This window comes from Engraulis encrasicolus, chromosome 23, assembly GCF_034702125.1.
Source record: "Engraulis encrasicolus isolate BLACKSEA-1 chromosome 23, IST_EnEncr_1.0, whole genome shotgun sequence".
Classification (NCBI taxonomy): domain Eukaryota; kingdom Metazoa; phylum Chordata; class Actinopteri; order Clupeiformes; family Engraulidae; genus Engraulis; species Engraulis encrasicolus.
In genome coordinates, this window is record NC_085879.1 from 9,587,793 (window position 1) to 9,612,606 (window position 24,814).

The window sequence follows — 24,814 nt, forward strand, 5'->3', positions numbered from 1 at the left end:
TCAGCACCCAGTTAAAAAATGTGGGAATCACTAGGCGATGAGTGTGAGTGCATCTCCGCCACTTTACATTGATCCAGAACAGGACAATGTGAGAGTGTGGCAGGAAATGAGTGGGAGAGCGATTGGAGAAGGATCGGCAAAGGACCCCGGCCTGGAATCGAACCCGGGTCACTGAGCTACCGTACCCCAATTGATGACCCTTTATTCACCTGACGATCCCACAAACACAACATACATTACTAGGACAGTGACGTAGAACAGTGATAGCACATCCATATGGTTTGACAGCTAGGCAAAAGACAGGTATAGATAGACACACATAAAGACATAAACAGCTATGCAGTCATTAGAAGACACAGTAATTACTTGTAGGAATGACAGTCACCGGAGCAGCTCAGATTAAGTTAGTGCTTTTGTTAAGGTTCTGTTTACTCATACACGGCTATTTTTAAATGTGGATTCTTTTGTATCCATTTACGTATAAACATGACATGCCGATAAAAATACAAACACCATTGTCATAGGTGCATTTTAGCCCCCTAAACAGGATATTATTTTAAAACCGGAGTATTGACAAGCACATTTTAAAACCCTGGTTACGTGTAAATGAAAGTAAATGAAAATGTATACATATCAAAAATATCCATATACATGCAATCAGCTTCTTAGAGCAGTACCAATTACCTAATACAGTGTTAAAATGATAGCCAGCAGCTATTGTTACAGTGAAAGAAAACAACCCATATGGCCTGTCCTCAGCCTATGTGTAGTGTGAGTGGGAAACCAAGGATGAAAGCAGCGTTTGGCTCCCAGGGTGCTGAGTTGTAAAGAGGGAGAATCAATGCAGAAGGTCGTTTTTGAGTGCGAATTACAGCAGGACACAGACCATTGCATATTCATTGAGATTAGCAAAAATATTTGAGGACATTTTCAGTGGGGGGAAATTACACAGGGTTATGAGGGCTTCCGCCAAACTTAACTCCCCGCCGCTGTCAAAAGCTTTGATAACGCCCGTCCTAATGTGAATGTTAAAAAGCCCTTGATCTTTTAGTGAGACGTTATCGCTCCTCTGTCTCATTTCAGTCATTCGAGGGAAAACGAGTTATTTCCAAGAATTTATCAGCACACACACGCACACACGCACACACGCACACACACTCACACACATGCACACGCACACACACATAGTGGGGTGTGCATTGAGGCGTATTAAGCACAAGAGAGAAGGTGCTTGGCAGAAATTTTGCAAAGGAAAGAAAGAGCACAAACTGTGCCACACACAGACACGCACGCACACACACACACACACACACACACACACACACACACACACACACACACACACACACACACACACACACAGACACACACACACACACACACACACACACACACACACACACACACACACACACACACACACACACACACACACACACACACACACACACACACACACACACAGCTATTGAAGGGAAGGAATTTTCGCCACTGTACTCTGATTAGGTCGGAAAGGCAATATCGCACCTTCGCGAAATGAGTCCAAGTCATTTCAAGTGCCAAAGTAATGGGCAATTATTGGCTCCTAGAAGGAAGAATGTGTGGTCACTTTTTTAGCAGTAGTCCGATTTTCTTCTTTTTTCCTATTTTTTTTTGAGCTACCGAAAGGTGGAATTTAGAGCCAGCAGAATCAGGGCCACTGACAGCTTTGGTTGGGCCCGGGACAAAGTCAACTGAAAGGCCATACAACTTAATACATACAATGTAATAAGGACCCTATTCTGTCCTGGGCCCGGGACAATTCACCACTTTGTCCCCTCCCCCACCCCGTCGGCTTTTCTGAGCACAATGGGCACGGATGGAATTGGATGAAATTTCATCATGCCGGGAGCAGAGGTGAAATCTCTTTTTTGCGCCAATGCAACACATAGGCCAACACATCGCAGGCCAGGCAGCCTTGTGAAAACCCATGTGGCTTAACTATGGGGCTTTACTGTAACTGAAAGACACTGACAGCAGCAAACGTGACCCAAGAAGGTCACACTTGTTGCTTTGGACAGAAAAGGTGGACCTCACACTGAAGGTAGCAACAGGAGAAACCATTGAGAGAACACAGATGACAGGCAGACACTCAGAGCCAGTTTTACCAATAAGCCGACTAGGCAGTTGCCTAGAGCCCTACCAAATTTGCCCATTGTAGGGAGCCCCCAACAGTCAACCAATCCAAGGTAAATACCAGCGAAAGTAACTCAAAAGGGACCCATGTTTATATTTTTGCCTAGGGCCCCAAAATGGGTTTGAACTACTACTGCAGACACTATTGCACATCATTGCACCTACATGCTGTGGGGTAATATGGTGTTAAGGCAGGATGTAAAATGTCAACATGTTTTTTTATATATATATATACCGACAATGCTGCCCTGAGGATATTGAATGAAAAGGTGTTTTCATTGACTCTCAGGGAGAAAAGCAACAGTACAGTAGTAGAGGAGGTGCTGAAATTGATTTTTCAGTTTACTTTTCCCACAGCTTCTTTGTGTTTACCAATGCCTGCTAGCCTAGCACACACAGAGAGACAAGAGAGGCTTACCTCAGACACCGTTGTGGCTTTGGCACCGACTCAAAAATCGAAACCTTACAATCTGATACGCGAGCGAGATAGAAAATCTTGATGTCTTCCTTCATTGTTTTTGTACTCTAAATGCCGCTGACCTGTGAATGAACCATAGACAATGGCTGGCAGCACCACAAGATAGTTTGGCAGCACTTCATGTTATGGTTTCTTGTTTTGTGTATCTATGTGTAACCACATTAACTATGATGTGCTGACGCTGTACCCACATCTACTCAACTCCAACGTAAATATTACCTTTGTCTATCCCTTACCCAATAGTACAGTAAAAGGCCACAATGTTACTTACTGTTACACATTTTACATACGCTAATTTATTGCACAATAGACTGTCACTGCAGCTTTGTTTTCTGGTTTCTTTCTAAGAGCATATTACAGTAGGCTACGTATCAATGTGCATATTGCACACTAGCACTGTAGATACATAACAGGGACTACAACATAAATTGTAACCCGATATGTGATATGTGATTTCATCCAGTCATACTGGATATTGCTTGTGCCTCCTGCAGGGCAGTGCAGAGGACACAAAGGAGGAGCTGGAGAGACAGCTGGAGCAGCTGAGGAGTCTGCAAGAGGAGCATCAGAACACCCTCAGAGAGGTGAGGACCAACAGTGCTAATGTGTCACTTAACATTCACAGAGGTTTAGGCCATTTTTTGACATAGGTGGGCGTGTTCTCCATTGATTTGCATTCACTGAAGAGCACAGGTCTATCCTACAGAAGATGGAAGCTGCACTTTTCATTTTCCAGTGCTGCCACAAACTGCTGTGTCACCTCTAGTCTCTAGTAGTCAATCATGTAAATGTAATACTAAATGAGAATTTAACAGTCTTATAGTTGGTCATGCTCTATGGGAAAGGTGAGGTGGACCAGCAGACAAGATAGGACATAGTGAATCTATCTACACAGTAGAAATGGGGTGTTAATATTTCAGAGTAAACTTTACTAAATACAGATAGAGTAGTATTAACAGTACTGTGGAGAGTCAAATTGCTCCCGATTGGAGTAATGAACAATGAACAATGAAAATTCTCCAGATGGGCAGTGTAGGCCTACTGTAATTTCAACTCTACAGTTTTTAATATAATATAATATTTAATATATTTCATATAATATACAAATTTAACATATTAATATAACATGGAGTAGAATTAACTCTGAGTAAAAGTGACATTATTTTTGAGTGGGACCATGTTATCAGAGTTAATTTCATCTCTTTAAGATCTATATTAGCACAAGTATTTTTTTTTACTGAGTAGTGTATGTTAATTAAACACTTTAAAGAGTTGAATTTGATACTCTACGAAAGTGTTTTTGGCTCTACTTCAAATTGGTGATGAACAAGAATGAATACAATTCCGATGAGACAACTACTTCAGAGTGTTTGTGATTCTGCCACTTCTAACACCAGCACCACATAATTTAACAACTCAGTATGGCACTGACATTGGAAGGCATCTCACTCTATTTGTTGTTTGTATGACTATGACAGAATAAACATACCTTTACACTTCATACAGTAATGAACACTGGGAATTTTACCATGCAGAAGACAAAAAGAAAAAAGAAAGTCAACCCAAGTTCAAACAAACAGCAAGCAAATAAAACAGGGAAAAAAAATTCCACCTACGTATTCCTCAGAGAAGCCTGTCATGTTATTCCCAGCAGTTTATGTAACCTCTGTTTTTAATTATTTTTTATCTCTTCTTCAGTTTCAGAACATGAAGAACGAAAACACCAGCTTGAGAAAATCTCTGGAGCAGCTGAGGACAAATAAAGAGCTTATCGACACTTTGGAGGAGGAGACGACATCTCCTGAATGGAGGAAAGGAGGCACACGGAGAGGAGAGGGGGAAGGAAAGGACATGAGAAAAGAGGAGAAACTGAGGGGGGTAGAAGGGGAAGAAGAAGAGGAAAATAGAACAAAAGAGGTCATTAGGGCGACGAGGGAGGAAGGAGAAGGTGAAGAGGTCCTTCATCATCAGAAGAAGGAGAGAAAGAAAACGGAGGATGAGGAGGCAATGGAGGTGAAGAGTAAAGACAGAGGAGAAGCAGAGGGGGAGAAGAAGATGGAGAGGAGGAAGGAATCGGCCCCTACCTGCCAACAAGCGGTGGAGGAGGAAGAAAGGGAGATGACAGAGGACAAAACACCAAAGCCAGAGACAGCGGTGGAGGAAGAACAGGTCATGGATCCAACACCAATTGTTGACACCAGCCTCCTGGCTGCCCAGCTCCAAGAGGCCCAGGAGGAGGCTGACAGACAGACAGCCGTAGCCCAGGACCTGCGCTCTAAACTGGGGGAGCAGAGCAAGAAGGCCTGGGAGGCTGAGCAGAGGCTGGTGGTCCTCGAAGCCCAGACTCAGAGACTGAGGAAATCAGCTGACATGCTGGCTGATGCCAGGAAACAAAATGAGGTAAAAAAACCCAAAAAAAACATCCAGTTACACTTTATTTTAAAAGGGAGACTAGACTGCATTTTCAACTTAATCGTTTTTACGATTAAGCCGATGCTTAAATGAAACAGGCAATCAATGAGCACTTTTGCGGTCCCTGGCCTAGTATCCCACTTGCAATTTGCGACTGATGGTCCTAAACAAGCACTGCAAAATAAACTCAGCATAAAAATTCTGACTTTATGTATCGCAGTCAATATGATCAGGTTTGTGTTGACTGCTTGGATTTTGGGATGAGGGGCCAAAGACATTAGGGGGGGGAGAAACAGGGGTGGACTGGCCATCTGACATAGCGGGCATTTCCCGGTGGGCCCCGCACCCTCGTGGGCCCCTATTCTCAGAAATGTTAAAAAAATAATAATAATAAATAAATAATTATATATATGGGTGCTTTAAGCCAAAAGTTCCCGTGCCCTATGCCCCCCCCAGTCCAGCCCTGGAAAGAAACATCTTTAGCCTATGTAATTTTATATAGATTTTATGAATGCAGTTTTAAGGTCCCTATTCTGTTAATTAGGCACAGTTTAGCAAAGTATGTAACAGCAATTAACATTAAATACTTGGTTGCACTATACCTTAGGGCTAGGGTTAGGGTTAGGTATGTACAGTGTATACATAATTTTACATAGCGATGCATGGAGATACATTAAAAAAAACCCTGCAAAATAAAGTGTTACCTGTAGCCACCACCTAGCATCTTTTAGTTTAAAATAAACTTCATTCACATCCAGTAGAGTATAAAGTACACTGCACTGCCTGCCAAATGAAGATGTGAAACCAGTATTCGGTAGGGTGTCTTGAGCTGAAGAATTGCTGGGGAGGATAGCATGTCGTACCTGTCAGAAATCCTTTATGGACAAATTGGTATGTGGCAGTCCATTACATACGCTCCAAGTTGGACTTGTTATTACACGTCAGTCAAACAGACTAACAGCTTACATGAGAGGAGTATGAGATGGACTGGTGTGAGGTGATAGCTTTGAATCCCTGACATGACCCAGTCAAGTGAAGCAGTAACATGTCAACCTTAACAATGAAGGCCAGAGTGAGTTGGACTCCCAAAAAGGCAATTTTCACAGCAAAAAAAAACTGTCTACTCAGCCTGGCTCAAAAATCGTTTTGGTGTGTCAAAAATGATTCTTGGAAGTACACTGTGAATACTGTTATTTTCTGTGGTTTTCCTGTCAATGATAGCTCTAGAGACAGTATTTTTCCCTAGGATCCATTTCATCCCCATCAAAGACAAAATTCCCCTTGCATCCAGATCATGTTCGTCTAAAAAGTTTGAGAAACTGAACTTATTTTCGGATCTTGGGGACATGTTCATGTTCATCAGTCTTTTGGCTTTTCCTTTTTTGCCTTCTTAAAGTCTTATCATCTCACTCGATCATCTCAACCCCCCACCCCAGCCCCATGACTGCAGGCCTGCAGACTCTCATCACAAAAAAACTCTCGAGTGGATACTACTGAAATGTACAATATCTTTCACTGTGCATCCGAGACGTCATACTTTGGCTCATACATGCTATCCTCTAACCTCTCCACTTCAATCTCACAATAGGTTTATTGTATGTAGCATGCTGAAAACTTTCCCCTTTCTAGTACCCATCCCATCACCTGCATTCTGGGATGGATTAGATATGGCTCCAGCCACCTGCCAGGGGACCCCTGATTGGCCTTGAAGGGCCGTCTTTTGTTAATAGTCATCTCTACAGTTGGCAGACATATTTTCTCTCATTCCTGGCTCAGAATTATAACGTTGTCTGAAGAATTATCTATGTAATTGTGTGGCAGAATCTGCACTCCACAGGGGCCCTACAGCCACCTGTAGCCATCTTAATCCGGACCATCTTAATACGGCCCTGCCTTTATTCTTAGGTCCTGCAGGGTGTCCTCGTGGAACTAACTCGCCTGTGTATAGCTAGCTTGAGGTCTACAAGATCAAGTTCAAGTTACTTTATTGGTACTCGTGGGTAAACTGGTTTTGCAGTTTGAAAGAGAGAGAAAGGACAATGTGGACGAGAAGCCCTTTAAATACGCTTTTCAGATGCATGCAGGTGACGCAAAAACCTTGAACACTATTGCACTCAAACTCTTGACCTTTAACCTCTTAACTCTCAGGCACTGCAGGGTGAGTCCCTGCAGATGGAGGAGGAGTTGACTCGTCTGCGGAGCCAGCTGGAGGTCCACAAGATGGAGGCAGCGGTGATCGCCCAGCTGGAGGCGGAGAGGGCCTCTCTGGAGAGGGAGCGGGAGACACTCAGGGCCTCCCTGGAGACCCTCAGGACTGCAGCACGGAAGGTAGGAAATGGGGAGAAGGGGGAGGAGGAGGGGGATGTCTCTCGTAAGGGATAAGTCGCACCATAAACACTTTGTGCAGAGCCTGTTATAACATCGTCCTCAAAATTGTAATGACCAAGTCTTAGTACTTAAAACACTCTGTAATGTCATAGCAATGCTGTTATGATGTAGGTGAGTCTTTCATAATGTGCGGCAACTGCAGTGTATGATGCTTTAAATATAGCAAAATGCAAATATGACGTTTTTTTCTGTAAACAGTGAGGCGTTTCACAGGTTGAGAGCAGTATGCACCAAGAAGGTACCCTCCATCCTCTAACCTTTTTCCTTATCCTGCCCCATCCCAGGGTGACCAGCTGGAGTTGACCAATCAGACGCAGAAGGCGGAGCTAGAGCGCCTGACCCGCACACTGGACTCGGCCCGCCGCCGCGAAGAGGAGCTTGAAACGGAACTCCGCGAGTCCGGCCAGGAGGCCGAGTCCATGGCCCGGGGGCGGGACCAGGCGCTTCTAGACGCGACACGATTGGAGCAGGAGAAGGAGGCTCTGCAGGCCCAACTGGACAGCCAGCGACGGGAGCAGAGGCAGAGGGAGAGGGAGGCGGCGCGGCTGAGGCAGCAGCTGGAGAGCACCTCTTCTGCCCTGGAGCACAGCAGTCAGAGGGCCTGCAGCCTGGAGGCAGAGCACAGGTTTGTCTGCACCTCCTACAGCATGAGATTATCACTAGAGAGGGGAAGGAGTGTTGTTTTGCCTTGGTTTATTTTACCAACATTATGCTTAACTTACCACCCCGTACTACAGCAGCCAGAGGGCCTACAGCCTGGAGGCTGTGCACAGGTCTGTCTATGGTCTGCCAAGGTTCATTTGGATTGCATTTACTGGCTGGTGTGCACATTTAAGGTGTTGATTAAGGTACTTGACCCACATAAGGCAGTGGTGTGTTAGTGTATGAGTGAGTGAATGAGGGAAGTGGAGAGAGCATCCCTTCTGCCCTGGAGCACAGTAGCCAGGGCCTGCAGCCTGGAAGCTGAGCACAGGGCTGTCTGCATCACCCACAGTATGGGGTTATCAGTAGAGAGGGGAAGTGATAGTGGGGAGTGGGAAGGGAGTGTTGTTTTGGTTTGGCTTATTTCTCTGTGAATCACCAACATCATGTTAAATCTGCTAAAACCCTGGAGTGCAGCAGCTGGAGGATCTGCAGGCCCTGCAACTGAGCACATGTCATACCTGTCAACTTTGAACTACCAAAATTCGGGAAAATTCCCAAATTTAAGCCAAAATGTTTTATAGGCCTAGGCCAAATCCTGACAGTCAGCGGGACAACAGAGTCAGACAGATGGGACGGTGCGTTTTACTCTGCTTTTCACAACAGTCCGTGTGCGAAGACAGTCCTGTCTAAAATCCCCCAGCGCACAATTTAAATGAGCATATAAGCCTACAGTGTGAAAAACAATTAAATATCAGTTTCACCTTGTAGTTTTGTCGCTAAAGTTGTATTGGGCTCGTGCAAAACTTTGTGCTGGTGCAGGTTGTGATTAGGTTAATCGCATGATTCGTTGTTCCGCAGCTGTTTACCATATGAACAGCGTTGTATGAACTGACGATTTCTGAGGCAGAGAGTGGGTGCACACACGTCCACGGAGCTCGAGGATGACAGCTCGTATTTTCAAGGAACTTCAATTCTTGGTGGCATCTGGCATAAAATCTACTGGCAGGTAGCTTGATAAGCAAGACCCTCTCAGTCTCTCTTCAAGAGGGGGTGTGGCTCGTCTGCCTAACTGTCAGGGCCGTGGGGATAATTACTGGACCGACGGTGTTTGTTTGATAATGTGAAAAATCGGGATGTTTCCGGGAAAAATGTCAAATCGGGAAGAAAGCGGGAAATGAGTCCAAATTAGGGAGTTTCCCGGGAAATTAGGGATGGTTGACAGGTATGGCACATGTCTACAAGCCCTAAGAGTTCATTACCCCCATTACTCTACAGAGGGGGTGAAAACTTTTCGTAGAGAGAAGGGCTATTGTTTGCAACTTGCTCTCTGTGTTTTTGTTTCTCTGTGGGTCTCTATGTCTCAAGTCCACCGCATAGGCTTAAAAGACCCCCAATCCCCGCATCCCCATGAAGTGTCCCATATTTTATCCATTGACAGTTGCCAACCCTTCTTACAACTCGGTTAGTGTAGATTAGAACTAGGACTGGGACTTGATTTTAAAAATGAATCGCATTAACTACAATCTTGAAATTAATTGCATTTTAATCACATATAAATATCTGACTTGAATAGTAAGAAGTATTTTTCCACATTGATTTTGAATAATGATACATATGAATACATATGCTTAATTAACAAAATGTTACTTTAGGTATAGGTAGACCCTCTGTAAACTACACGTATAAGGTTGGTCCAGGAAGACAGATGCTGAGGCACTCAAGGTTGCAATTTTTTTACTTTTTTATTTGGCTACAATGCCTACGCCAGAGCCATACAGAGGGGAGAGTCAGGCGATCTCCGCTGTGTCCTAGGGCCGACTTCCTCATTAGCAAAATTAGCTGTTTTAGCTTCTCAGTACTGCTCAGCGTTGCGAATGTTAGTGCCTAGTAGTGGGCGTAGCACACAGCAAATGCAATGCGATGCAATGCAGGGAATATGACAAGACTTGCTGTTCGTAGTAATAACTTCAGATAAACATCACAGATGGTAAAACTGTTGTGATTATCACCACCGAGACAGTTGATAGTTTACATATTTGCGGTGATTACCCCGCAGTATAGTTCGTTAGTCCTTATTTTTGGCTGTTAATGTGGTGGTTCTATGTTGAGTCTATGGGAAGACGGCCGCTTTAGGCACAACCTTATCTCGTTGAAAGGCGGGGCTGCAATTTAATTCCTGGTCCTCCAATCGCGTAACTCTCCCCTCTGTATGGCTCTGGCCTACGCGTTTCGGCCCGTAGCCCCTTAATGCACGCCGTACCTCCAGTGGCACGCTGTAATAGTCATTGAAATGTAACTACCATAGCACTACAATACTATGACAAAACACAGGCCCTTTAGTAATGCACCACGACTTGGTCATTACCATACTGGTAACAACAAATTTATAGAGCCGCGTCTTAAGGGGTTATGGCCTTCTTCAGGGCGTATCAAGAGCAGGTCACATGTATGCCACTTTTTAAAACAATCAGGTTGGTCACATGACACAAGTCACATGATTAGCAGGTCACATGATTAGCAGATCACATAAAACAGTATTAAGAAGAAGAAGAAGAAGCAGATCACATGAGAGATTACAACAACAAGGAACTTGGGGTACCATAAGTAAGTCAAATACAATAGACTTGTTAGGTTAAGTAAACCCCAGCTTCAAAGTAACAAATAATACACATATAATCATAATGATCTTTTTCAACAGTTAGTAGTACGTATAAGGTTGTTTTTTGTAAAACACTGTCCATGGTAAACCCTGATTATTAGAAAACATCTCTCTGTTGCTTCAGAGGCTATAACAGACTATGTTGATATATCATCAACAGTTGATTATACAGTTGAGAGAAATGGTCTAATCCAGAACTACGTAACTATATTATAGTGCCATTAAAATGTGTTATTTTTTTATCGTGTTAATGTTTATATAGTTTATTAATTGAAATGAATCATGTTAAGTCCCAGTCCTAATTAGAACATTTAGCTAGACTGTCTTGGTGGTGTGCTCTTTATGGACATTTTATTATCCAGTAAAACAATATTCCTAAGAAGAGAAAGAAAGAGTGTTTTTATGTGTATGCCAAGGTTGTCTTGGCTTTGGTAAGAGTAGGCAGAATGTGCGGCTTAGCTTTTGCTAGCACTGTGTATAAGTGAGGGAATGAGTGTGAGTTGTTTCTCCCCTGAGTGCTCAAATTTGACAATTGACAAAGATAACATTGCATAATAGTTCTATTCAAACAGGCAGGCACAGTTCCTAAATCTACCATAATTCTGCGGAACAAGGTTTGAATCTGACACAAGGTCATTTCACATCTTTTTAGTGTTTACTGTGTGCGGTTAATTAACTATGCTGAATGGTACAGTGTAGTTGTACAGTGAGGTGCAGGCCAGGGTTATGTTTGGGAAATATTTCACTCTAAAATGATTCATATTAAACCATGGCATCTTGGCTCAAGGTTTCCACATCTGGCATGAATAGAGGGAAGCTGATGATGTGTCTATTGTCTTTCATATCCCCATAATTTTGCCACCTAATTATAGCTAAGTGTAATTTCATTGTTTTATTGGTTTACGGTTTACATAAGGTGGGAGGGGACACATCTCGTTAAGGTGACTGCTCTACAACTCTAGTAACCATAAAGCACTTTAAAACACTTGAAGGCAAACACAGAACAAACAAATGTCCAAAGACAGTAAATAAGCGGCAGAGCGTGTTAGTGGAAAGTGTTTTAGGATATTATTGCACTTTTGGTGGAATTAGGAGGGTACTTCCTCATCTGTCATTGATTTGGCTGGGGCTTGTAGGGCCCCTAGGAGGCATGAATCATTTGTCCCCTTGATAGTGGCGAAACCAATTTTGAAAATAGCCCAGTTAGCAGTCCTTAGCAGTGTAATGCTATTTATTAGGCCCCTTTGTTCTTTAGACCTTGACACGAGGCCATTTGTAAGTCTTGTCCTCACTGCCTTCATCTGTCTTTTGCACACTTATTTCTCTCTTTTTCTTGTTTCTCTCGCTTTCTCTCTCTCTCTCTGTTTCTTTTCTTCTGTTTCCCTGTCTCTCTTCCTCTGCCTTGTTCTCTGCCTTGCACTGCAAAGGCGCGTTTGCCAGGAACTCTCCCATCTGAAAGAGCTCAGCACCAAACTGCAGGACCTTGAGAGGGAGCTTCAGAGCCTCACGCTGCAGAACACAGATGGGAAGGACCAAATCGCTTCCCTCAAACAGGTCAGTGGAATAGAAAAAGATTCAAGACGAACATGCAGGAACATTGTGCCTTTTCTCTAAATTGGTTACAAGCTCGTAATGAAAGGAAGAATAGAAGACCCAGAGGCGCAGTTCAAGGAACTGGCAGGCCTGTCACAACAAGGCGAGCAAACTAGGCAATTTCATAGGGCCCCCAGATGTAAAGGAGTTCCCTGGTAATGACTGGCGCTTGTAATTTCAGCAATGGCAACTTTGTGAGTGTGGCACTTCCTCCCTAAGTTCAATGAAAAAAATCTCTTTTGGGGGCCACTCAGTGGTGTAGTCTACGTAGAACGCAGGTATACGGAGTATACCCACTTCTAAATTTTAGGGGATTCAGTATACCCACTTAAAATTGATTGATCCATTATTTAGAATGGCATAAATATATACAGTATACCCACTTCAAAAAATGCGAGAATATACAGTATACCCACTTCAAAAAAGTAGACTACACCGCTGGGGCCACTCCTCAATAGTTTGAAGAGGGAAAATGAGCCCCAAGTCCTTCTTTGCCTAGGCCCCCCAAAAACGTTGGGCCATTTGCCCAGGGAACTGGTTCAGGTATGATGCAACAGCTGTGACTGGTGAGGGCAATTTTTAAAGTGGTGAACTAGACTCTAGAACTAAACTCTGGACATTTATTTATTTTTTACATTGAACTTCACAGGTATCAGCAAAATAGCCCCTGTATTAACCCTGTTACAATTGCCCCGAAGCTACCTTAAAATAAAAAACTGTAAGCTGCATTTAAAATGTAAGTGGCTTACATATTGTTTTGGAAAAGAGCTTTTAGAATATCGTGTGTTCATCCGGAAACAGGAACTGGCCAATGAAAAGATTCACTCTCAGGAGCTAGCCAATCAGGTGGCCGAGCTGACCCAGAAGCTGGAGCAGTCTGAAGCCAGTCTCAAGATGGCCACCACCTCAGCTCAAAACCAGATTGACTCCCTCACTGAGGTCAGTGGATTAAACAAATGGTTGAAGATTAATATACACATAGCTGTGTGTTCTGTCAAATTGGTTTATTTAAGTTCTAAAAGAAAGTAAACAATCCTTGTATCTGAAAACAGGAACTGGCCAATGAGAAGATCCGCTCCCAGAAGTTGACCAATCAGGCGACAGAGCTGTCTCAGAAGTTGGAGCAGTCCGAGGCCAGTCTCAAGCTGGCCGTCTCCTCAGCCCAGAAGAAGCAGCAGTCAGAGACGCAGCAGCAGCAACAGCCGGTGACAGGGGAGGGCAAGCCAACAGCCCAGGGAGTGGAGACGGCGGCAGTGGGGAAGGTTCTGGAGCCAAATGCCCCACCACAGGCCCAGGCTGCACCCCAGAGTGAGGCCCAGCAGGGCCCATCCCAGGGCGGCCAGCCTGCTGTCCTGAGCATCCCCGTGGTGGAGTCCCACCAGACCTCCAGAGACTCTGAGTCACCAGGGGGAAGAGCGTCCAGAGACCACAGCCCTTCTAGCAGCGCTGAGCAGAATGAGAGGCTCATCGATGTAGAGAGAGAGGTGGGATTGTAAAACCATTGTCTGGAAATCTAAAAAGGAGTTTACATTTATTGCACTGAATAAAATTATTGACTAATAACATTTATCATACTTATTGGAAAGGATATTGGCGGATGAGGGGAACTAATTGCTAGGTGGAAGCATCAATCGATCAGGACACTGAATCACAAATTCCATTGTTGAGGGAAATATTGAATATAGTTCATACTATATAATCATGTGCTTAATTTTTTTCTAGAGATTAATACATAGTCATCTTTGAATGTAGTTACAGCACCATACACAATAAGAAATTATTAGGGAAAAAATGGAATTTAACACTTTTGTAGTTGGTTCTTCTCTTCTCTTCTCTTCTCTTCTCTTCTCTTCTCTTCTCTTCTCTTCTCTTCTCTTCTCTTCTCTTCTCTTCTCTTCTCTTCTCTTCTCTTCTCTTCTCTTCTCTTCTCTTCTCAATGTTCTGGTAACACAGCACAATTTGCTGCGTAAAATATAACTCTGTCAACCAGTAGTATAAATGTTATCCTGTTGTCCTGTTTGACTTTGCATCACTAATCCCGTCCCTACCCTATCCTCCCCAATCTCAGAATGCCTCTCTCCAGAAGGAGCGGGAGGCCCTGCAGGCGCAGCTGTCCCAGTGTCAGGCCTCGTGCACTGGTCTGAGGGACCAGCTGGACACCTTGCAGCGCCACGCCATCTCCCTCCAGGACGCCTGCGCCAAGCTGCAGACCCTCAACACCAAACTGCAGGTGAGGCCAGCCTTAAAAACTTTATCAGGTATTACAATTAGTTAGTCACACATTACCATTACACACCTCCATGTGCCAGATACCAGCCTCTAAAAGTTTATCTGGTTTCACAGCTAGTTAGTTTCATATTTCTGTTGCACATATCCATGCTGCATGGCCTCAACACCAAACTGCAGGTTAGAAGCAGACTTCTCAAATATGTCCTCTAAAGCAGTGGTTTTCAACCTTTTTTGAGCCAAGATACAGCACACCTTTTTCAATAACAGAATTCAAAGGCACACCACCAATTTGAACTGTCAACTGAAAATATAGCTGCAAGCAGCAATGCGGGGCCAAGCAGTAAACTTGCCAAAGTCGCCACGGCAACAGAAGGAACTGCAGTCTCCCTTTGGCCCAAATCTCGCCAATGTTGGGGTGCATTCCTTGGAGGGGAAAATGGGGAGAGAGACGGGGAGGGTAGGCAAAGGACCTTGGCTGGGAATCAAACCCGGGTCAGCCGCATGATAGACGAGTGCCCTACCGGTTGGCCACGGCAGGGCCTGTGCTGCCCTTGATTTATATTGAGAGTAACACATTTCCATTCCCTCTCAAATTAGTGTAAAAAATATCAGCAAGTCATTTCTATACTTGAGAGGCTTGCTTTTTGGACAGCAATTATAATCCTCTGTGATCATTCTATTTAGTAAAATTGTTTATATGACATACAATATTATGGAAAAGAATCGGGAGCCTACTGAAAATAGATATGTCCTTGAAATCCTAAACATAAGAATCCTATAGGCTGCAATGTAATGTTGGCCAGCCTTTTGAGAGACTGGTCTGAGGAATTGGTGTACATAGAAGTAACGTATGTGTGTGTGTGTGTGTGTGTGTGTGTGTGTGTGTGTGTGTGTGTGTGTGTGTGTGTGTGTGTGTGTGTGTGTGTGTGTGTGTGTGTGTGTGTGTGTGTGTGTGTGTGTGTGTGTGTGTGTGTGTGTGAGACAGACAGAGGAACCAAGAGAACAACAATGCTCTCTCTCTCTCTCTCTCTCTCTCTCTCTCTCTCTCTCTCTCCCTCCCTCCTTCCCTCTCTCTCCCTCTCCCCCTCCCTCTCCCTCTCCCTCTCCCTCTCCCTCTGTCTGTGTGTGTGGGGTGGGGGTGGGGGGGTATGTGCAGGGGCTGGGGCAGTGGGGCTTTGGTTGACACTAGAGCAATAGCAGACTACGCACACACCTAAAGCTCTCGTCTCTGGTGTGTCCAGAGACCCCCTGCCGAGAATGGTGTCAGTGAACGTGCGCAGGTGCCGTTGGCAAAGGGGACAGAGAGATGAGAAAAATCCCTCCATTCTTTCCACAATTTTGAATGGCTGCTGAGAACTGATAGTTTTTCCAATCGTTACGAAAATCCATACCTGGGTGCAGCATAGTGTGAAGATGACCTGTGTACCAATATTTTGAAAATTGGGAGTACGGTTCAAAAGCTACAGGCAAAAATGTAGCTAAAATTTTGACCTGCTGGTGGCGCTACAGAGTTTGAGCTGGGGATCTGATTTTTTTGTGGTAGGTCATGGGATGGACTACTATGTGTGTACAAAATCCCAGCCTGATTCGACAAACGGTTGCTGAGATATGACCTCACTTCCTGTTTCGCCACGTTTACGACAATTTTGATTGGCTCTCACGGCTAAACGATAAAAGATATCCAATATTCCTGAAGACCCCATGTGTACCTCAGTCCAGAGATACTATATACCGAGTTTCGGGTGAATTGGTCAAAAATTGCAGGAAAATTAACATTTTTATTGAATTTTACAAAATTCAAAATGGCGGGAAAACTATCCTGGCGGAAAATGACGTCATAGGGTGCGTTGGATTCGTCTTGACTCAAGGATTCCAGGGATACCAAGTTTATGAAAATTGGCCAAGCGGTTCAAAAGTTACAAGCAGAAATGTACCTGCAACTTTGACCTGCTGGTGGCGCTAGAGCGTTGGGACTGGGGACCTATGAATCACTGTGGGTAATGCTGAGACTGTCCCTATTGTGTGTGCCGATTTACAGCATTTTCCTACGTACGGTTCTATGGGCTGCCATAGACTTGCAGAGGGAGAAGAATGGTGACTAGAGAATAATAATAATAAATATAGCTGCAAGCAGCAATGCGGGGCCAAGCAGAAAGTCCGCCTAAGTCGCCATGGCAACCGAAAGAGCCGAGCAGGCAGACTGTCAGAGACACGCACAGTTATTTTTTACAAGCAGAAATATACCTCGAAATTTGATGTGTGACCTGCCGGTGGCGCTAGCGAGTGAGCTGGAGACCTGAAAGTTCTTGTGGGGAGTCATGGGATAGCCAAGAATGTGTGTGACGATTCCCAAAAGATTCCGACCATGGGTTGCTGAGATATGAGCTCACTTCCTGTTTGGCGTCTCTGTGGAGGATTTTGATTGGCTGTTACGGCCAAACGGTAAAAGATGTAATAAAACCCTTTTAGGGAACTCTTCACAGTGCTCCAGAGATCATGTGTATCAAGTTTTGTGAAAATCAGACTAAATTTGAAGGATGAGGAGCTTTTTATTGATTTTCACCAAATCCAAAATGGCGGACACTCTATTGTGGCGGATATGATGTCAGAGGGTGCGTTGGATTCGTCTTGGCCCGAGGAATTTAACAGTACTACCAGAATAAAAATTGAGCATGCGGTTCAAAAGTTACAGGCAGAAATGTAGCTAAAACTTTGACCAGCTGGTGGCGCTAGAGAGTTTGAGCTAGCGACCTGATTTTTTTTTTGGTGGGTCATGGCACTGACAAGAAAGACTGTGACAATTTGTAGAAGATTGTGACAATGGGTTCCCAAGATATGACTTCACTTCCTGTTTGGCGAGGTTTAGGCTGTTTTTGATTGGCTGACGATGATGTCATAGGATGCGTTGGATTCGTCTTGGCCCAAGGATTTCAACGGTACCACCAGATTTAAAATGGAGCATACGGTTCAAAAGTTACGGGCAGAAACGTAGCAAAAAAATTGACCAGCTGGTGGCGCTAGAGAGTTTGAGCTAGCGACCTGAAATTCGTTTTGGTGGGTCATGGCATGGACAAGAATGTCTGTGACAATTTGCAGAAGATTGTGACCATGGGTTGCCAAGATATGACTTCACTTCCTGTTTGGCGACTTTTAGGCCGTTTTTGATTGGCTGTCACGGCCAAACGATAAAAGATATGAAAAATTCAAGGGATAAGTTTTGTGCGGCTCAGTCCAGAGATGCTATATATCGATTTTCAGAAAAAAATGTCAAAAATTGAGGAAGAGATGGGTTTTTAGTGATTTTTCACAAAATTCAAAATGGCGGGAAAACTATCCAGGCGGAAAATGACGTCATAGGGTGCGTTGGATTCGTCTCAGCCCAAGGATTCCAGGGATACCAAGTTTTTGAAAATTGGCCCAGCGGTTCAAAAGTTACAAGCAGAAATGTACCTGCAACTTTGGCCTGCTGGTGGCGCTAGAGGGTTGAGGCTGGGGACCTATAAATCGGTGTGGGTAATGCTGACATGGTCCTGAGCGCGTGTGCCAAATTTCAGCATTTTCGACCAGACGGTTCTATGGGCTGCCATAGACTCCCATGGAGAAACATGAATAATAATAATAAATATAGCTGCAAGCAGCAATGCGGGGCCAAGCAGTAAACTTGCTAAATTCGCCACGGCAACAGAAGGAACTGCAGCGCCCCCTTTGGCCCAAATCTCGCCAATGTTGGTGTGCATTCCTTGGAGGGGAGTGTGATCACATAAACCAAGTTTAGTTTGAATCCGTTGAAGAGCTGCCGAGATATGAGCTCACTTCCTGTTACCTGTTGGTGGGGCTAGAGAGTTTGAGCTGGGAATCTTTTTTTTTAGTGGGAGGTCATGGGATTGACTAGTGTGTGCAAAAAATAGCTAAAAGAATCTGACAAACGGTTGCTGAGATATGACCTCACTTCCTGTTTCGCCACTTTTACGACAATTTTGTTTGACTGTCACGGCTAAACGATAAAAGATATCCAATATTCCTTGAGACCCCATGTGTAGCTCAGTCCAGAGATACTATATACCGAATTTCGGGCGAATTGGTCAAAAATTGGGGAAAAAATAGCATTTTTATTGAATTTTACAAAATTCAAGATGGCGGGAAAACTATGAAGGCAGAAAATGACGTTATAGGGTGCGTTGGATTCGTCTTGGCCCAAGGATTCCAGGGATACCAGGTTTATGACAATTGGCCCAGCGATTCAAAAGTTACAAGCAGAAATGTACCTGCGACTTTCACCTGCTGGTGGCGCTAAAGTATTGGGGCTGGGGACCTATAACTCGCTGTGGGTAAAGTTGATGCTGCCTCAAATATGTGTGCCAATTTACAGCATTTTTCTATGTATGGTTCTATGGGCTACCATAGACTTACAGTGAATTTTACAAAATTCAAAATGGCGGCATTTCCCTTCTGCGTTGACATAACTTCATATAGTGCGTTGAATTCGACTTGGCCCAAGGATTCTAGTGATAATAATATATTTTACATCGTGCATATGGTTTAAAAGCTACAGGCAAAAATGTAGCTAAAATGTTGACCTGCTGGTGGCGCTACAGAGTTTGATATGGGGTTCTGATTTTTTTTGTAGTAGGTCATGGGATGGACTACTATGTGTGTACAAAATTCCAACCTAATTCAACGAACGGTTGCTGAGATAGGACCTCACTTCCTGTTTCACCACTTTTACGACCATTTTGATTGGCTGTCACGGCAAAACGATAAAAGATATCTAATATTCCTTGAGACCCCATGTGTAGCTCAGTCCAGAGATATTATATACCAAGTTTCGGGCGAATTGGTCAACAATTGCAGGAAAAATAGCATTTTTATTGAATTTTACAAAATTCAAAATGGCGGGAAAATTATACTGGCGGAAAATGACGTCATAGAGTGCGTTGAATTCGTCTTGGCCCAAGGATTCCAGGGATACCGAGTTTATGACAATTGGCCCAGCGGTTCAAAAGTTACAAGCAGAAATGTACCTGCAACTTTGACCTGCTGGTGGCGCTAGAGTGTTGGGACTGGGGACCTATAAATCACTGTGGGTAATGCTGAGACTGTCCCTAATGTGTGTGCCAATTTACAGCATTTTCCTACCTACGGTTCTATGGGCTGCCATAGACTTGCTAAGGAGAAGAAAGGTGCCTATATAATAATAATAAATATAGCTGCAAGCAGCAATGCGGGGCCAAGCAGTTAATCAGCCTAACTTGCCATGCCAAGAGAACTGACCAATTACATTACACTAGTTGACACTTTCATCCAAAACAACTTGCCTATATTGCAGGGCATTGCAGTCCCTGTGTGACGAGATGCCTTGCTCAAGGGCACTGCAGCCATTGAGGGAAGAGGCAGGAATTGGTACTGGTTGAATGGAATCTGCAACTCTGTGATATTCATTTCCTCACCATTACTCCACGACTGCCTACAAATTACAAATTACATTGATAATTTGCCCCCACTCTACTTACCATTGCCCTACCTGTGCATTCATAACTATTGTACCTAAGCCAATTGCGTACTCTACTTATCTGTCCATATTCTACTTACCTATAACCACTTTCCTTTATTTTGTACTATATTACACTGAGCTATTTGCTTTTCTAATTACATGACAAATAGCAGAATGCTGCCCTCAGTTTATATTGAGTCAGCTTAACAAATCTCAACACCCTCAAAAATTCATACGCAGCACATCAACAGATAAGAGGTCTGATACTCAGAAGAAATTGAATTCAATTGAACAATTGAAGTGCTCATAAGCACTGACGCCATGGAGGGGTAAAAGGATTGATAAGGGTGGGATTGAAACCTTGTGATCTACAATCTAACTTCTATACTATTACTGTGTTTCTCAACGGGGGCTCTACATCCTCCCAGGGGGTGTTAGGAAGCCCTGTGGAGTTGTTGAGAAGAATACAGCTGAGAGGGGGTAATGCTTTATTTGCAATTGGGTGGCCATCAGTTTATTTTATTTTTTAATGTTAAAGGGGATGTTGTTAGGCTTATGGTGAGGTGAAGGCGGCGTTGGGAGATTTAAGATAAGGTTAAGGGGGCGTTTGTTCAAAAAGCTTGAGAACCACTGGGCTAGGGAATAGATGGGAGAAGAGAGGAGGGGGTAGAAGCGTAGTTGTGGGACAGGGTGGTTAAGGACCATATGCCTCAGTGAATGAATGTGATTTCAGGTGCTTTTTGAACGTAGCCAGAATTCCACAGTTCAACTCACAAGCCGGAGTACTACGTCACAGTCTAGACTGCAGAACGCAAAGATTCAGGGAGGTAACCTAGTGTAAAAGTGCAGTATAGTCTCTCTCTCTCTCTCTCTCTCTCTCTCTCTCTCTCTCTCTCTCTCTCTCTCTCTCTCTCTCTCTCTCTCTCTCTCTCTCTCTCTCTCTCTCTCTCTCTCTCTCTCTCTCAACTTCAACCTGTGTTAATGCCTGTTGTATATACCATGTGTTTTGGAATGTTCATGTGGGCCTTATGAGTATTTATAAAAATATGTTTGACCTTAATTTCCCTCTTTGGATTAATAAAGTTACTGTAAGTTAAGTTACTCTACTCTACAGAGAGACCTTCAACAGTCCTTTATTGTGAACCATAAGTGTACTTTACATTACATGCATGTTGATCCTTCCATTAATTCACCATAAAAGGGAGTAAACCTCTCCTTACCACCTGAAAATTAACTTACCACCATTACAGATTGACCAAAGCCCCTTATCTAAACACCATTTTCTCTACAGAGAGGGAGAGGGAGAGGGAGAGGGAGAGGGAGCGAGAGAGAGAGAGAGAGAGAGAGAGAGAGAGAGAGAGAGAGAGAGAGAGAGAGAGAGAGAGAGAGAGATCACAATTGACTTCTTATTAATAATAATGTGTTTCTCATATGTAATTGTGCTTTTACTATTTGTATACAGAAATGATGCTTGTAAACTTAAACTTAAGTTTACTTTCTATACTGCTTTTCCCCCAGTTGTGGGCTGCTACAAACCACATGTAATGGTTATTTTACAGTAAACACAGAAATATTCATTTTTATATATACATAGTCAATAGGAGGAACTGACAAAATTAGAGAGAGAGAGAGAGAGAGAGAGAGAGAGAAGAGAGAGAGAGAGAGAGGGAGAGAGAGAGAGACAGACAATCAGACAGACAGACAAACCGAGACAGTACTGCTACTTGCTACCTACTGCTACACTGCTATTGTCTATCACAGGGCTTCTTTCTCCCTGTGTGTGTGTGTCTGTGTGTGTCTGTGTGTGTGTGTGTGTGTGTGTGTTTGTGTGTGTGTGTGTGTGTGTGTGTGTGTGTGTGTGTGTGTGTGTGTGTGTGTGTGTGTGTGTGTGTGTGTGTTTGCTGCTCTGTCTGTGGGTTAGCACACACACGTAACATGACACCCCGCGCGTGTGTCCCCTCTGTGTATGTGTGCTAAGCACACACACATGCTTAAGTGTGTGTCACTAACTGACCCTTCTGTGACCCCGCGTCAGGCCAGAGGATGGGGTATGAGACATTCCAAAATGTTCCTCCATGAACAACACAAATTTGAATGGCTGCTGTGAGCAGAAAAATTTGTCAATCGCCATGAAAATCATTATCTGGATGCATCATAGTCTGAAGATGACCTGTGTCCCAATATTTAGAAAATCCGGCATACGGTTCGAAAGCTACAGGCAGATATGGAGCAAACACTTTGACCTGCTGGTGGCGCTAGAGGGAATGAGCTAGGAGCCTGCATTTTTTTGTGGTAGGTCATGGGATGGACTACTATGTGTGTAAAAAACCCCAGCCTAATTCGACAAACGGTTGCTGAGATATGACCTCACTTCCTGTATTGCCACTTTTATGACAATTTTGATTGGCTGTCACGGCTAAACGATAAAAGATATCCAATATTCCTTGAGACCCCATGTGTAGCTCAGTCCAGAGATACTATATACCAAGTTTCGGGCGAATTGGTCAAACATTGCGGGAAAAATAGCATTTTTATTGAATTTCACAAAATTCTAATTTGCGGGAAAACTATACACGCAGGGTACAATATCATCACTAGTTCTCGGATTTGTCCTGGGCCAAGGATTCCAGGGATACAAAGTTTTTGAAAATTGGACCAGCGGTTCAAAAGTTACAAGCAGAAATGTACCTGCAACTTTGACCTGCTGGTGGCGCTAGAGCGTTGGGGCTGGGGACCTATAAATCACTGCGGGTAATGTTGATGCTGTCTCGAATATGTGTATCAATTTTCATAACTTTCCTATGTACGGTTCTATGGGCTGCCATAGACTTGCAGAGGGAGAAGAATTTTGACTGGAGTCAATGAGGGAACTAAAACACTAGGGGCCTTCGCCAGCTTCGCTGCTTGGCCCCTAATAAGAAACGGTAGAAACACTCTAAGGTGCCAGGCAGCTTCGCTGCTTGGCCCCTAAATATAGCTGCAAGCAGCAATGCGGGGCCAAGCAGTCAGTCCGCCAAAGTCGCCATAGCAACCGAAAGAGCTGAGCAGGCAGACTGTCAGAGAGATGCACAGTTATTTTTTACAAGCAGAAATATACCTCGAAATTTGTTTGTGACCTGCTGGTGGCGCTAGCGAGCGAGCTGGAAACCTGAAAGTTCTTGTGTGGAGTCATGGGATAGCCAAGAATGTGTGTGACGATTCCCAAAAGATTCTGACCATGGGTTGCTGAGATATGAGCTCACTTCCTGTTTGGCGTCTGTGTGGAGGATTTTGATTGGCTGTTACGGCCAAACGGTAAAAGATGTAATACAACCCCTTTATGGATCTCTTCAGAGTGCTCCAGATATCATGTGTATCACGTTTTGTGAAAATCAGACTAAATTTGAAGGATGAGGAGCCTTTTATTGATTTTCACCAAATCCAAAATGGCGGGCATTCAATTGTGGCGGATATGATCTCAGAGGGTGTGTTGGATTCGTCTTGGACCAAGGATTATAACAGTACTACCAGATTAAAAATTGAGCTTGCGGTTCAAAAGTTACAGACAGAAATGTAGCTAAAACTTTGACCTGCTGGTGGCGCTAAAGAGTTTGAGCCAGCGACCTGATTTTTTTTATGGTGGGTTATGGGATGGATAAGAATAACTGTGACAATTTGCAGAAGATTGTGAGCATGGGTTCCCAAGATATGACTTCACTTCCTGTTTGGCGACTTTCAGGCCGGTTTTGATTGGCTGTCACGGCCAAACGATAAAAGATATAAACAATTGAGGGCATAAGTTTTGTGAGGCTCAGTCCAGAGGTGCTATATACCAATTTTCAGAAAAAACGTCAAAAATTGAGGGAGGAGATGGGTTTTTATTGATTTTCACAAAATTCAAAATGGCGGGCATTCAATTGTGGCGAATATGATGTTAGAGGGTGCGTTGGATTTGTCTTGGCCCAAGGAATTCAACAGTACTACCAGAATAAAAATTGATCATGCGGTTCAAAAGTTACAGGCAGAAATGTAGCTAAAACTTTGACCAGCTGGTGGCGCTAGAGAGTTTGAGCTAGCGACCTGAATTTTTTTTGGGTGGGTCATGGCACTGACAAGAAAGACTGTGACAATTTGCAGAAGATTGTGACTATGGGTTCCCAAGATATGACTTCACTCTCTGTTTGGCGACGTTTAGGCTGCTTTTGATTGGCTGACGATGATGTCATAGAATGCGTTGGATTCGTCTTGGCCCAAGGATTTCAACGGTACCACCAGATTTAAAATGGAGCATACGGTTCAAAAGTTACGGGCAGAAACGTAGCAAAAAAATTGACCAGCTGGTGGTGCTAGAGAGTTTGAGCTAGTGACCTGAAATTTGCTTTGGTGGGTCATGGCATGGACAAGAATGTCTGTGACAATTTGCAAAAGATTGTGACCATGGGTTGCCAAGATATGACTTCACTTCCTGTTTGGCGACTTTTAGGCCGTTTTTGATTGGCTGTCACGGCCAAACGATAAAAGATAGAAAAAATTGAAGGCATAAGTTTTGTTAGGCTCAGTCTAGAGATGTTATATACCCAGTTTCAGAAAAAAATGTCAAAAATTGAGGGAGGACACCCATTTTTAGTGATTTTCACAAAATTCAAAATGGCGGGAAAACTACCCAGGCGGAAAATGACGTCATAGGGTGCGTTGGATTCGTCTCAGCCCAAGGATTCCAGGGATACCAAGTTTTTGAAAATTGGCCCAGCGGTTCAAAAGTTAC

At 43.8% G+C, this 24,814-nt stretch overlaps 1 protein-coding gene across 1 annotated transcript in view; it reads left to right on the forward strand.

The window, feature by feature from the left end:
• The window catches only part of ccdc88b (coiled-coil domain containing 88B), an 86,076-nt gene that overhangs the window by 25,610 nt on the left and 35,652 nt on the right, over positions 1-24,814 (forward strand). The window contains exons 14-21 of the mRNA XM_063190616.1: positions 3,148-3,237; positions 4,352-5,053; positions 7,214-7,393; positions 7,738-8,078; positions 12,185-12,311; positions 13,152-13,289; positions 13,403-13,834; positions 14,419-14,580. Coding sequence (XP_063046686.1) covers positions 3,148-3,237; positions 4,352-5,053; positions 7,214-7,393; positions 7,738-8,078; positions 12,185-12,311; positions 13,152-13,289; positions 13,403-13,834; positions 14,419-14,580 — 2,172 coding nt within the window. The remainder of the gene's footprint in view (positions 1-3,147; positions 3,238-4,351; positions 5,054-7,213; positions 7,394-7,737; positions 8,079-12,184; positions 12,312-13,151; positions 13,290-13,402; positions 13,835-14,418; positions 14,581-24,814) is intronic.